Here is a 13,603-nt window from a genome sequence, read left to right as displayed (position 1 = left end):
ATAGTGGGGGATCCCTCTGGCTCATGATGCTTTTCTATCTGAGGGTCCTTCTGCCTATCTGACCAGTTGACCTCTTGGGGGGTCCACTTGGCTGCGTTCCTAGCAAGATACATCAATCTGTCTGCCAAAATGTGGGTTCTGTGTAGCTGGTGAGTTGGTGGGATTTGTCCACCTGTCTGCTTAGTTGGAAGACAGGGTGGGGTGTCTGTGCACTCAAGGGTCTGTGTGGTTGGTGTCTGTATGGGAGTCCATTCAGCTAGTTGCGTGTCTATGAGGCTAGGTCTGTCAGACTGTCTGCCAATGTAGGGGTGAGTCTGTGTAACTGGAAATTCTGTCTAGTTGAGAGGACTCCTGTGTCTGTTCAGCTGGGGATCTGCTTATATCTGTCTGAGAGTCTGTCCAGCTAAGGGTCTATCTGGTTACTGTCTGTACAGATGAGGGGGGGTGGTCTCTATTGCATGGGATGCTGCGTTAGTCAGTTAATGGACTGGAGGTCCATCCATGGACTGTCCCTTTGAAGGTCTGGCTGTCTAGGGGTATGGTTATCTGCCTGTCCAGATCAGGGGTCCATCTGTCTGCCTGCCCATCTGGGGATCTTTTCACCTGTCTGTCTGAAATCATTCTGCTTGGCTGTTGTTGTACCTGGCTTCCATCTGTCTGAATGGGGGGGGGGGGGGGGGGGGGGGGGTCAATCCATCGGCTGAATGAGTGAAGGAGGCTCTGATACTGAGATGAATCAGTCCTTCAACCTGTGATAGGGACAGCTGCAAGAAGCCTATTTGTCTATTCTCTCCTTCACAAGCGGAGGCCCCTGTCTAGACCCTTGGGGTTGAGTTTATTCTCGAATATGCTTAGTGTAACCTCATCAGTCATCATCACCCCAAGCCTCATGCCTTCAAGGCTATAATCACTGGGGCAAAGCCCCCACATTTCCAACAGGGAGAAATTATTTTGATTCAGCCCATTTCCATTCCCAACACTGCAAAGAGCAGAGCAGAGCCCTCAGCAGTCCGGGCCCTTCTATGGAGCAATAGGCAGGCAGGGGTGCAGCACTCACACCCGGGTCCACTCCGCAGGGGGATCCTGGGGTCCTTTAGGCCTTCCAATGTGCAGGTTGAAGCCTGGAAGAGGAAGGGACCGCAGGGCTTATGGAGCAGCTCAGGTGCGGAGAAGTAGGCAACCCGTGGAAAGTCATCCCCAAGCCTCCAGGCCCTCCTGGTTTACTGCAGCCACATCCACAGGACCCCGAGGGCATGAGTCCCTTGCCATCATCCCTAAACCCCAAACGCCTGGGATGCAGTTAAAGCTGCAGAGAGTCTCAGCGACCCAGGATGTCTGACTTACCTAATCCAGTGGTCTGCACTCCATTCCCCACGTCCTCAAAAGTGCCGGGCCCATCAGGGTTTCAGTCAGCAGTAAGGACGGGCAGCAAACACCCAACAGATCAACTCAGGCCACCCGGCTGCAGAGTTCCCAGAACCCACCACTATGCAGAGACACGCCCTCCAGGCCCAGGCCCAGAGAAGGCAGGCTGGGGGCAGAGGGCTGGAGCCCAGAGGGAGGGGGCGTGGCTATGGGCGTGGTCAAGACCAAGCCCTCCGCTCAAAGTGGCCTGGCCTGAGACTGCAGTTTGGCCCAGGACGCCTCCGGACGTGGCCAGACGCCTGGCAACAGTCCCTGAGGCGTGACCGGGGAAGTCTGGACTTCAGCCTCCAGGGGGTGACCGGGCCGGACTTGGTGGTGGGGGTCCTCCTAACCGCCAGGTTCCCCAGTCCCCCAGCCACCCGGGGTCGGGGAAAGGAGCAGGTGGGGACCGGCCCTCGCCAGGGCCTCCTCGACTCACCGCGGCCTGATAGCGCCCCCCTAGGATGGAAAATCCTAAACAATTGGATTGTCAAGATCATTACAAAACTACACATGTGATGCATTCATTTAATTAAAAAAAGAAATGTGAGCAATTAAGATAATAAAATTGTAATAAAATAAGTGTAATGAAAATACAAAAGAAAGCTGTCCATGGAAATTAGTATCCTAAAGTATTTTATGTCATTCATTAACATTTAACAATCTCATACATACTTTACTTGTGATTTGACATAGTGCTGTCAACTTTGTTTCTCAAGTCATCCAGCTGCTGTCGCAGCAGCAGTTCACTCTCTAGTTGGGATAACCTCTCCTGCAAGGGCTCCTGCTTGCCCATGTACTTCTTCACTTTGCCTTGTTCACTTGGAGGCATGTGTACAATTTCCTTCTTCTGACCCTGTGCTTGGCTTAAGTCTCTCTGTTCAGGTACAGGTTCAGACATCAAAGACTCTTCTCTGAGAGCATCTCTCCTGTGATGGAGCTCAGTTTCCAGGCTACTGGATTTTTTTTCGGCTTTAGACAGTTGCTGGGAATGCATCTTGTTATCTTGCAGGTTAGACACAATCAAATTTATTTCCTCTTGTAAGGGTAAGCACTTTTCTTCTGCTCTCTGGAAGGCGAGTTCCAGGTCTCGCTCTGATGTCTGACTTTGCTCTTGACCGTGTGTGGCAGTAGCCAATCTAGTAGGAGCGGTATGATTCAACTTGCCTTTCCAGTCTGTCTGTATTTTGTCTTTCATTCCCCAGTTCAGACTTCAGCAGTGTATGCTCAGCTGTCAGAACATTCAGCTGTCCATTGTGTTCCAAGACTGTTTTTGTTAATGTTTCCTCATAAAGTTTTATTGCCTTTTCTTAAGTTCACCATGCTTGTTTTTTGCAATTTTAATGTCCATAACATATTTCTTTTCCATTTCCTGGTTATGATTTTTTATTGCCTCCGTTTTCTGTTTTAACATGGCAATTTCATTCTGTGACATGTGGTTTTTTGACAACAGTTATTTTGCTTTTTCGTGACTCTCAGCACCCTAAGTAAAACAAAGGAGACTTTTAGCTAGGACTCCAAAGTACTCAAATTGACACCTGATTTCCTCTTGAATGAAAGACTAGAGTCTATAGTTCCACAATGAGAAGATGGCAGTACATGGATATCCAACAGGAAAAAATGAAAGTTGCATACATCCCTCAGACTTTGCACAAGCAGGAATCTCCCCACCTTAACAAAATTAACCGAAGACAATGAATCCAAGAAAATAAAAAAGAAACCACATGAGAAATTTTAAAAAGCTCAGAATTAGAAAGGCCTTTCTCTGAATTACAAGAAACCCAAAAGGCTTAAAAGAAAAGGTGAATACATCTGACTACATTGAAGAATTCCATCTGGTATCTCAGCTATACAGCCACCCCACAGGGAGAGCGTTCTCTCTGTACATAGTTTGAACAGACTGATTTTCCCAAACGTTTTTTTCCAGAGAACGCTTCATAAATATTCCACTTCCCTAATATTTTTACAGTTACAGGAGTTACTCCACTGATAACTTGACAAATCTAGTCACTGTACTAAGAACTTCTATGAACAGCAATTAACTCACTATGACAACTCTGGAATCAAGAACTTACACATATAAGCAAGCTGAAGGATTTTCCCCAGGTCTTCTCTTTCTACTAGGAGTCCTCTACACTATATCACAACTACTTCTGTAGCATAAATAGATAAACACGAAATAAGCCTTATGTTTCACTAATGGTGAATACACTAATGGTAAATCAGGTAAAATTTATAGAGCGCTTCTCTAGAACATCATGAGATTATTTGCTGCTGCAATAACTTTAATTCCTCTTTAAAATATTTTAAGTAGTAATAGATGTGAAATGGCTCGGGTCACTGGCATGGTGCGGGTTCAATCCCTGGCCCAGGAACGTTTGCATGTGGTAGGGGCAGCCCCAACAAAGCAGAAGGAACAAACAAAAACCAAAATGCACACAGGGATTTGAATCAAGAATGTTTCTTTGTTGGAGTTAGTTCCCGCTGGGGCTCAAAGGGATTGGCAGTGTCTCAGCAGTGCCAGGATGTAGGTTTATTACCTGCAACTCTGGCAGCTTGGATCTGCCTGCAGACTCCACATGCTGCAGGGCAACCAAAAAAGGAAAGAAAAAAAAAACAAAAATAAAAGACTATTACATTGTCGAATGGACCAAAAATGCCAATCATTATGGTAATGATTCAGCTCAATTTACCTTCCATTCCTCCATTCATAAAACATATACAGAGCATCTATTAGAAGCCAAGAATTGCAAGAAAATGATCATTTAAGCTGTAAGTGTCACAGTTCATATTTAGGATGAGATAACTTTCATTTGTTTTAAATTTGAATAACATATTATATCAAAGGGATATGATAAATCATGTGGATGAAATAGTCTAAGATCTGTTGCCTTACACTTTTTTTCCCTCTTTTTGGGGGGCCACACCTGTAGCATATGGAAGTTCCTGGACCAGGGATCAGGTCTGACCTGCAGCTAGGACCTATGCCACAGCTAGGGCAACACCAGATCCTTAACTACTGCACCAGGCCAGGGATCAAAAACCGTGGCACTACAGAGACAATGCCAGATCCATAACCTGCTGTGCCACAGCAGGTACTCCCTGCCCTACACTTTTGATGTTTTTTCTTTTGCAACACTTTCAACTTATCTTGTTGATTATTATCTACTTAATAAATCATTTTAAACCCTTTTTGGAACAAGACAGGATTCCCATTAATCAATTAAAAAATAAAGAATAATATGTGCTTTCAGCATAGATCCTTTAACTGTATCTGTGGAAGAGAATGATGTTGAAGGGATTAATCCATAATCACTTTTATTTTATTTATTTATTTATTTATTTATTTAGTCCTTTTGCCTTTTCTAGGGCCACTCCCATGGTGTATGGAGGTTCCTAGGCTAGGGGTTGAATCAGAGCTGTAGCTGCCAGCCTACGCCACAGCCACAGCAAGGCAAGATCCAAGCCGTGTTTGCAACCTACACCACAGCTCACAGCAATGCCAGATCTTAACCCACTGAGCAAGGCCAGGAATTGAACCCGCAACCTCATGGTTCCTAGTCGGACTCGTTAACCACTGTGCCACAACAGGAACTCCTCCATAGTCACTTTTAATTTTACTTTTTATTTCATCCACACATAAGAAAATTTCAAAAGCATTTTAAAAAACATTTGTCTTGAGAAAAAAATGGCCATTTCATATCTCTGTGTGGGGGACTATAAAGGAATACATAAAGCAATCTTCCTTGAAAAAAATTTGGAAATATGGATTGAGGAGTTCCTGCTGTGGCACCATGTGTTAAGGATAAGCACTGCCTCTGTGGCATTGTCAGTTTGATCTCTGACCTAAGAACTTCCATATGCCATGAGTGCAACCGAAAAAGGAAGAAACAAATAAACAAACCAACAGGAGTATGCATCAAAGATTTTAAAAAATTCTTACACTTTAACCAAATAATACAAAATTAAAGAATTTATTCAAAATAAATAATCAGAAATGAAGACACGAATTTATAGAAGATGTTCCTTTGTAGCATTAAATACAATACAGAGAAATGAAAAACAACCAAAATTCTTACAGCCAACTAATCTATGACAAAGGATGCAAGACTATACAATGGAGAAAGGACAGCTTGTTCAATAAGTGGTGCTGGGAAAACTGGACAGCCACATGGAAAAGCATGAAAGTAGAATGCTTCCTAACACCATACACAAAAAGAAACTCCAAATGGATTAAAGACCTAGATATAAGAGCAGACACTATCAAACTCCTAGAGGAACACAGAGGCCAAACACTCTCTGACATCAACGACAGCAACATCTTCTCAGATCCACCTATCAGAGTATTGACAATAAAAAGAAAAATAAACAAATGCGACCTACTCAAAGTTCAAAGTTTCTGCACAGCAAAGGAAACCCTAAACAACACAAAAAGACAACCCACAGAATGGGAGAAAATCTTTGCAAATGAATCGACTGACAAGGGATTAATCTCCAATATTTATAAACAACTTCTGCAGCTCCATACCAAAAAAACAAACAACCCCATCCAAAAATGGGCAGACGATCTAAACAGTTCTCCAAAAGACATACAGATGGCCGAGAAACACATGAAAAGATGTTCAGCATCACTCATTATTAGAGAAATGCAAATCAAAACCACGATGAGGTCCCACCTTACACCAGCCAGAATGGCCATCATCCAAAAGTCTACAAACAAGAAGTGCTGGAGAGGGTGTGGAGAAAAAGGAACCCTATGACACTGTTGGTGGGATGGTAAATTGGTGCAACCACTGTGGAAAGCAGTATGGAGAGTCCTCAGAAAACTAAACATAGAACTACCATTTGACCAATCAATCCCACTCCTGGGCATCTATCCAGAGAAAACCACGACTCACAAAGACACATGCACTCCAATGTTCACTGCAGCACTATTTGCAATAGCCAAAACATGGAAACAACCTAAATGTCCATCGGCAGAGGAGTGGATCCAGAAGATGTGGTACATATACACAATGGAATATTACTCAGCCATCAAAAGAACGAAATACCAGCATTTTTAGCAACATGGATGGACCTAGAAAACTATCATGCTAAGTGAAGTCAGCCATACAATGAGACACCAACATCAAATGCTTTCACTGACATGTGGAATCTGAAAAAAGGACAGATGGAACTTCTTTGCAGAACAGATGCTGACTCACAGACAATGAAAACTTATGGTCTCCGGAGGAGACAGTTTGGGGGGTGGGGGGATGTGCTTGGGCTGTGGGATGGAAATCCTGAGAAATCAGACTGTTATGATCATTATACAACTACAGATGTGATAAATTCATTTGAGTAATAAAAAAAATTAAAAAAAAAAAAAACAAACAACCAAAATTCAATCTGTTAAATAAGCAATGATGTTTTCATAAGGTGGACTTTCAGGATGGTCATGAAAATGATTACTGAGGAAAAAATACATTACATCTTTACAAGTTTTCACTGTTAAGAACTTGCTGCATTATTCCTAAGAATTCCATATTCCACAATACTAATGATGTTTTCGCCCATATAAAATCCTGGAAGGTAAGTGAGCAATTATAAAACTTTTCTTCTATGTAGGCATCACGAAAGTAAATAAAAATAGTTCAAATATGTCTTCAGATATTAAAACCAAGATGCTCGGTACCTCATACTGCAGAACTCTCCTTGCCACTCCAGTTTTTGGTGTTCTAACTGTGGTGTCACTTTTGTTTCTGACAGCTCCTTTTGTAACCCAGTGATCTTACATTGCATTTCTTTCATTTTTCCTGTAAGCAGTTCATAGCGGCTTTTTTTAAGTTGTAGTAATCTGTCATCTGAAAGAACTGAATCCTGATTTTTCAAGAGGATAACAGAATCTGCATGCAGAAGAAAAGAAAAAGAGAAATAAAATATATGAGTAATTTTTGTAGATAAAGGACCATGTACTTTGTACATTCACTCACCTGTACCTTGAACAAATACATACTGACTACCTACAATGTGGGAGGCATGATATTAAGCTCAGCAGAAAAAGCAGATAAGACGACTGGCTCCTGTTTAGCATAAAGTCTAGTAGAAGAGAAAGACACATAATGATCAATTCGGATAGGTGCTATACGACAAGAGAGTTCTAGGCTCACATCACAGAACCTGATGTAGACTGGGTCAGGGGAGATTTCCCCAAGGAAGAGATGGCTACCCGGAGACGAGAAGGCTGAGCAGGAAGCATGGAGCAAAGGAGGAAGAAGAACACTGCAGATAGTCTGCAGCACATGCCACATGCTCCTGCAATCTGATTCTAGCCAAGACAGGTACCAACTTACCCTCCTACCTGAAACAAGCAAAAGCAAAACAAACGGAATACACTACAAATGGTATTCAAGACACAGGGCTTCAGGCAATGAAGGACAATGATCCCTGAAAACACATGAGCTTAGCCCAAAGAACACCCCAGCTCACTGCCTTGAGAGAATTTCCAGGCCATGACACAGGGAGAAGGAACTGGAGTGGAGGCCATCAGGCTCCCTAAGTTGAAGTGATGATGCTGAGAGTTTGGTGAAAGCAAAGCAGATGGAGAGCTTAGGTCAGAATACGAGAGGAGAGGGAGTTCCCTGGCGGTGCACTGGGTTAAGGATCCGGGATTGTCACTGCAGTGACTTGGGGTGCTGCTCTGACGTGGGTTCTATCCCTGGCCTGGGAACTTCCTTATGCCACAGGCATGGCCAAAAAGTGAATTCATTGATGAAAAATACATGAAAAATAATTTAAAAAACCAGGAAGGAAAAACTGAGAGAACTCCAAAGAGAAACAGACAAATTCACAATCACAGTCTGAGATTTCATTACCCTCACTCAATTAAGTGACAGAAACGGACAGGCAGAAAGCCAGCATGGAGATATTAGACTTGAACACCAATGTTCTTTACAAGTAGCCAGGCAACACTTGCCAAAAACGACTCTACTCTGGGTCCTAAAATAAATCTCAACAAAAGGAGTAAGTCAAAAGGATCCAAGTCATACTAAGTATGTTCTCTGACTACCAAGCAATCAAATTGTAAATCAAGAACAAACCTATCTCTGGAAAATACTCAAATATTCAGAAACTAAATAACACACATCTAAATAACCCTTGAGTCCAAGAGGCAATGAAAAGGAGGAATTGCAAAGTATTTTAAATTGAAACAAAAATGAAACACATCATACGACAATTTATGAAATGCTGCTTACTTACATGAAAATTTACAGTACTGCGTGTCTATATTACAGAGGAAGAAAAGTCTCCAATCAATGACCTCGGCCTCCACCACGCAAAACTAGAAAAAAAGCAAAGTAAAACCCAAGCAGGCAGAACAAAGGAAACAATAAACATCAAAGACAAAAGCCAATGAGAAGGAACCAAATAAAACAATGTGGAAAATCAATGAAACCAAATGTTTTCAGGGATGAATAAAAGTGATAAACATCTGGCCAGGCGGGTGAGGGGGAAAAACAAAAAAAAAAAACGAGAGAATGCACAAATTACCAATTTCCAAAACGGCTAATATGATATTGCTACAGATTCTACAAATAATCGATGGAATGACAGGGTAATATTATAAACATTACGTAAATAAAATTGAAAACTCGGATGACGTGAGGAAATTGCTTGAAAGAGAAAAATTACCACTGCTCAATCAAGAAGAACAAATAGGAGTCCCCACTGTTGCTCAGTGGGTTAGAAACTGAATAGTATCCATAACAATGCAGGTCTGATCCCTGGCCTTGCTCAGTGGGTTAAGGATCTGGTGCTGCCCTCAGCTGCAGTGGACACTGCAGATGTGGCTCAGATCCAGTGTTGCTATGGCTGTGGAAAAGTCTGGAGTCTGCTCTGACTCAACCCTTTGGCCTAGGAAACTACCATAAGCCCTGGGTGGGGCCCTAAAAGAAAGGAAGGAAGGAAGGAAGGAAGGAGGGAAGAAGGTAGGAAGGAAGGAAGGAAGAAAAAAATAAGCTAAAGAGCCCTGACTCTAAAACACAAATGAAAGTCCTACTTAAAGTCATTTCCACAAAGAAAATTCCAGGTCCAAATAGCTACACTGATGAATTCTACCATATATTTGAGTAAGAAATAACAACTCGAGGAGTTCCTGTTGTGGCTCAGTGGTAACAAATTTAACTAGTATCCATGAGGATGCAGGTTTGAATCCCTGGCCTCACTCAGTGTGTTAAGGATCCACCATGGCCCTGAGCCTGGGAACTTCCACATGCAAAAAGAAAGAAAGAGAGAAAAATTATTAATTCCACATAAACTCTCTTCAAAAAATGAAGAGGAGAATACATTCCAATGGATTCTAAAAAACAAACAAACAGAAACAATGCCACAGCAAAGGACAGAGAGAGGGCTAGAGATGAAGAGTCAGGCCAGCGTCAGATTAGGAAAGTTCATAGGTCATTTTATTTATTTTTTAATACATTATTTTAAGATGTCTGGACTTTCACATGCTTGGGAGAATGGTTTGTGCTTGTGAGTGCACTTGGGGGAAATGACTCTAAGTGTCATGGGAGGGATGAATTTGAAGGGCATACAAACATACATAAATGGAGGGAGATGAACCTGAAGGAATGAATAATAATGCACCAAAAAAAGCTGGTACAGGCTTGACCCGAAAAGACATTTCCAGAAATGTGCAGGATCTAAAATGATCAGGGCTTTGAACCGAAGAAATCATCGTTACGTGAATACATGCACAGATCGTGGGCTCCTGAACTAGATGGTGCTCAATAGTTGATGAACTGCATCACCTGAGAAGAGAAGTTATCTACACGAACTATTTAAGTTATTTGCATGTATTGTGTACTTATTCTGTTTCACATCTTCTGGGGTTTGTGGGAAGTCCTGCTTCCAAGCTCACGAATGAAGAAACAAGAGCAAACAAGGCACTTGTATTGAGTGAAGAAAGAAAAATAAAATGAAACAGACAACTTCAAGTTTACATCTGGTAGTCATTCCTCGAGGCTAACATTGAGACTCTCTTGTAAACACAATCTTGGGTGTACAGGTATGGGTAGAAAGGAAGAAAAGACTAGAGAAGGGGGAAAAAAAATCACTGTGTGGTTTTTCACTGTAGCCCTGATCACAGAAACTGAATGAGGGCCCTCAACTAATTGGTACATGACACACAACACATATTAGAGGTGGTGAAAAAATAGCCTGGGTGTCCTAGTAGGATTAGAATGGACTGTCCATACACCATTCTAAAATGATACAGCACGCGTTAAAACCAATATCCCTCGTGAACTATTATTTCACTGAACAAGAGCAAAACAAGGTCATCTACTATGTGGCACAGCTGAGAACGTGGACACAGCGGAGAAGGAGGTATTACACCAATTTCGCAATGGCTCCCAATCATGCTTGGAAAGCCAATCCCAAAAGTTAGAAAGGCATGGCAAATACAAGCAATACCTCAGCATTTGGTTTCAGAGGTGCTTTTTTTTTAGTTACGGTGCATATAACCTACTACTCATGAATTCACAGCTGTACAAAAATCAGCTAAGAAGTCACATTTTAAGAAGGGAATCATTACGTATCTGCCAAGGAGTCCCAACTAGTCCCAAAGTTCTAGAGATGATCCGGTTCTCACATGCAGGCGTAGGCCACATCCTCACCCAGTGGAATGGACTCTTCCTCTTACTTACTTTTCTCTTTTATTTACTACTATGTTACTTGGGCCAGAGAAAGAAGGCAAATGTCTTCCTGAAAGGTACTCTTCGGTGGGAAGCTGCATACAAGCAGTACACACAAAGTAGACTTTGCCACAGTCCTTCTGACGGTGGAGAAGTCAGAAGGAAGGTGAAGTCACACAGAAGTGGCTTTTGGTTGAGTTCTTAGATTGGTTTAGATCATTACCTTCTTTGCTTTCTTGGTTTTGGGGCAGCGGAGATACACACGGGCCACGGAGCCTGTGCTTCTTACTCTTCGCTTCCTTCGTTCCCACGTGAGGGTTTTCTTCATCTGCTAAGGCCATTGGTCCACATTCTCTGGATGACGATTGATTTCTGGTCACAGACTGTGACCCAACAGGAGAGTTATCATCCATTTTCAAGGGCCCGGCTCTTGGACAAGTCTCATTACTGCGGGCCAAACCGGTAGCGTCCCAAGCGGAACACTCTGAAAACAAAGTTTCCACTTATTGGAATGTGAATCATCATACAAATGTGAGGAACTTGTACAAACTCCTTCTGCAGAGAAGCAGCCTCATGTCCCTCCCTCCCCACAAACACATGCCTCCTTCACCTCTTCTGTGGTACACTTCATTGTCACTCACAGAACACCTTCAACTACTGTGTCTCCTTTTGTCTACTCTTTAGGTCTCTGGTGTGCCTGACGGTGATGCACTCATCCATTTCTACTACCTACTCTGTATTCCCTAAGAGCCTTTTTAATAGCACATCATTCTTCAACACATGATTTATTTTATTAGTAGAATTTATGTGTAGCCATTTATTTTGCATTCAATATGAAGGTCAAATTCTCCCAGAATCTCCCCATCGTAAGCCCTTCTCACACCTGTAGGAACACAGAAAGCTTCTGCATTTCTTTCCCATTATTATCATTACCACAGAGTTTAATACCAAGTATGAAGTTAATGTAGTCCAAAATGAGAACATTATGGACTGGAAACACCAATAGCAGCACCGTTCTTAAAGCTCACATTAAGAAAGAAATCCCTAAGGAGCACGATAAAGATGAATCAAGGCAAAAGCGGGCGCTCACCTTCTCCCACATACACATCAATCATGAAAGCGCATCCCCATGAAGAATGATTGGCGTAGGCCATTTTCTCATCACTGGCAGATGACATTAAACCTTCAAAAAGCGCAAGAAGCCCTCCTCCAAACAGGGTAGAAAAAGTCACACTAGACCAAAAAGGGGAAATAAAAAAGAGGGGAGAGTAAGAGGAAAAAAACCCGCTGGTTGCTATGGGACCAGCACTCCTGAGAGGGAGCTGTGAAAAAGGAAAGGAATCCTCAAATGGGAGTATAGGTACTCTGAACAGATCAGCTGGGTAAGAGTGTGAAGCTCAAAGTCTCAGAATACAGCTCACAAGTCACACAGAGGAGTGCAAAGCAGAGAGAGAGCCACCCGGATCATAAATACCACCACCCAGGACACCACAGACTGAGCCACTCAGGAAGAGGCTGCGTGCTGAGACTCAGCCTTTGGAGGTCACTTCCAGGGAGACGACTAGGGCTGGCTGAGGGGAATCAGCCTGAGGAACTAGGGAGCAGTGTGCCAGGGGCAGGGGGAGTATGGAAGGAGGCCTGGGATTCAGGAGAGGTGAAGTATCCTTGGACTTGTTGGGGAGGAGAAAGGTGAAAGGGCAGGACCATCACTGGACTATATTTCTCAGTGCATGTATGATTGGTCTCAAGTTTGGCGGAGCACCTCTAGCTTCAGATACGGGGGGGGGGTGTGCAGGCGTGGGGGGAAGGTAAGCCGCTGCAGCCTGCTCAGAGTCCAGAGTTGCAGATGGTTTGCCACCACTGGGTGTCCTGTGGCCTCAGAACCTCAGGTGTTGCTGCAGAAGAGGGCACTCTAACCCAATGTTGCTCATTGCCCTCACGCCCATGAGAACACACAGGCATTGCCCTCACGCCCATGAGAACACACAGGCATTGCTGTTGCCACTGCCAAAGCACCGCCTACACCTTTCTAAAGGTCTCTGCCACTTCTAAGAAACCAGAAACCAAGAACAGACTGTGCCATTTCTGCACAGGTCTTCCCTACTCTCAAGGGCCAGCAACATGGCACTGGATAAAAGATCTGCCCATTGCCTCCATCTCCCTGGAAGCTCAGGCACACCCCTATCAAGGAGATAATAACCGGCACACACGGAGGAAAGAGATGGCAGAAATCCAAAAAAAAAAAAATTGCACTCATTCCACCAAAAAAAAAAATTTTGAACCCCTCACAAGGTACCCAGGGGTGTTCTCCCATAAAAATATCCCTCGTACAAGATGAGAGTCGATAGCTCTTTTCCCTAAACTCACAGAATGAGAAAAACTTAAGCAAATAGAAGAAGCTTAGGCACCATTCCCAGCTAAATGAAGACAGAACTCCCCTGAAAGAGCAAACAAGTCAAGAGACCTCAGTAGCCAAACAGACACCATGTATGAAAAGGAGACCGTGAAAATACTGAAGGAATCAA

At 43.2% G+C, this 13,603-nt stretch overlaps 1 protein-coding gene across 1 annotated transcript; it reads right to left on the bottom strand.

Annotated features, from left to right (window-relative positions):
* Window positions 1-2,789: 2,789 nt before the first annotated feature.
* LOC125119157 (ankyrin repeat domain-containing protein 26-like) lies at window positions 2,790-11,632 on the bottom strand. The gene is made up of 3 exons (XM_047766009.1): window positions 11,302-11,632; window positions 7,079-7,289; window positions 2,790-2,887 (listed from the first exon to the last, which is right to left on the bottom strand). The coding sequence occupies exons 1-3, from the start codon at window positions 11,489-11,491 to the stop codon at window positions 2,812-2,814; spliced, it is 477 nt and encodes a 158-aa protein (XP_047621965.1). The 5' UTR covers window positions 11,492-11,632; the 3' UTR covers window positions 2,790-2,811.
* Window positions 11,633-13,603: the final 1,971 nt, after the last annotated feature.

This window comes from Phacochoerus africanus, unplaced genomic scaffold (genome assembly GCF_016906955.1).
Source record: "Phacochoerus africanus isolate WHEZ1 unplaced genomic scaffold, ROS_Pafr_v1 Scaffold_162, whole genome shotgun sequence".
Classification (NCBI taxonomy): domain Eukaryota; kingdom Metazoa; phylum Chordata; class Mammalia; order Artiodactyla; family Suidae; genus Phacochoerus; species Phacochoerus africanus.
This window is presented reverse-complemented; position numbering and strand designations above follow the sequence as displayed.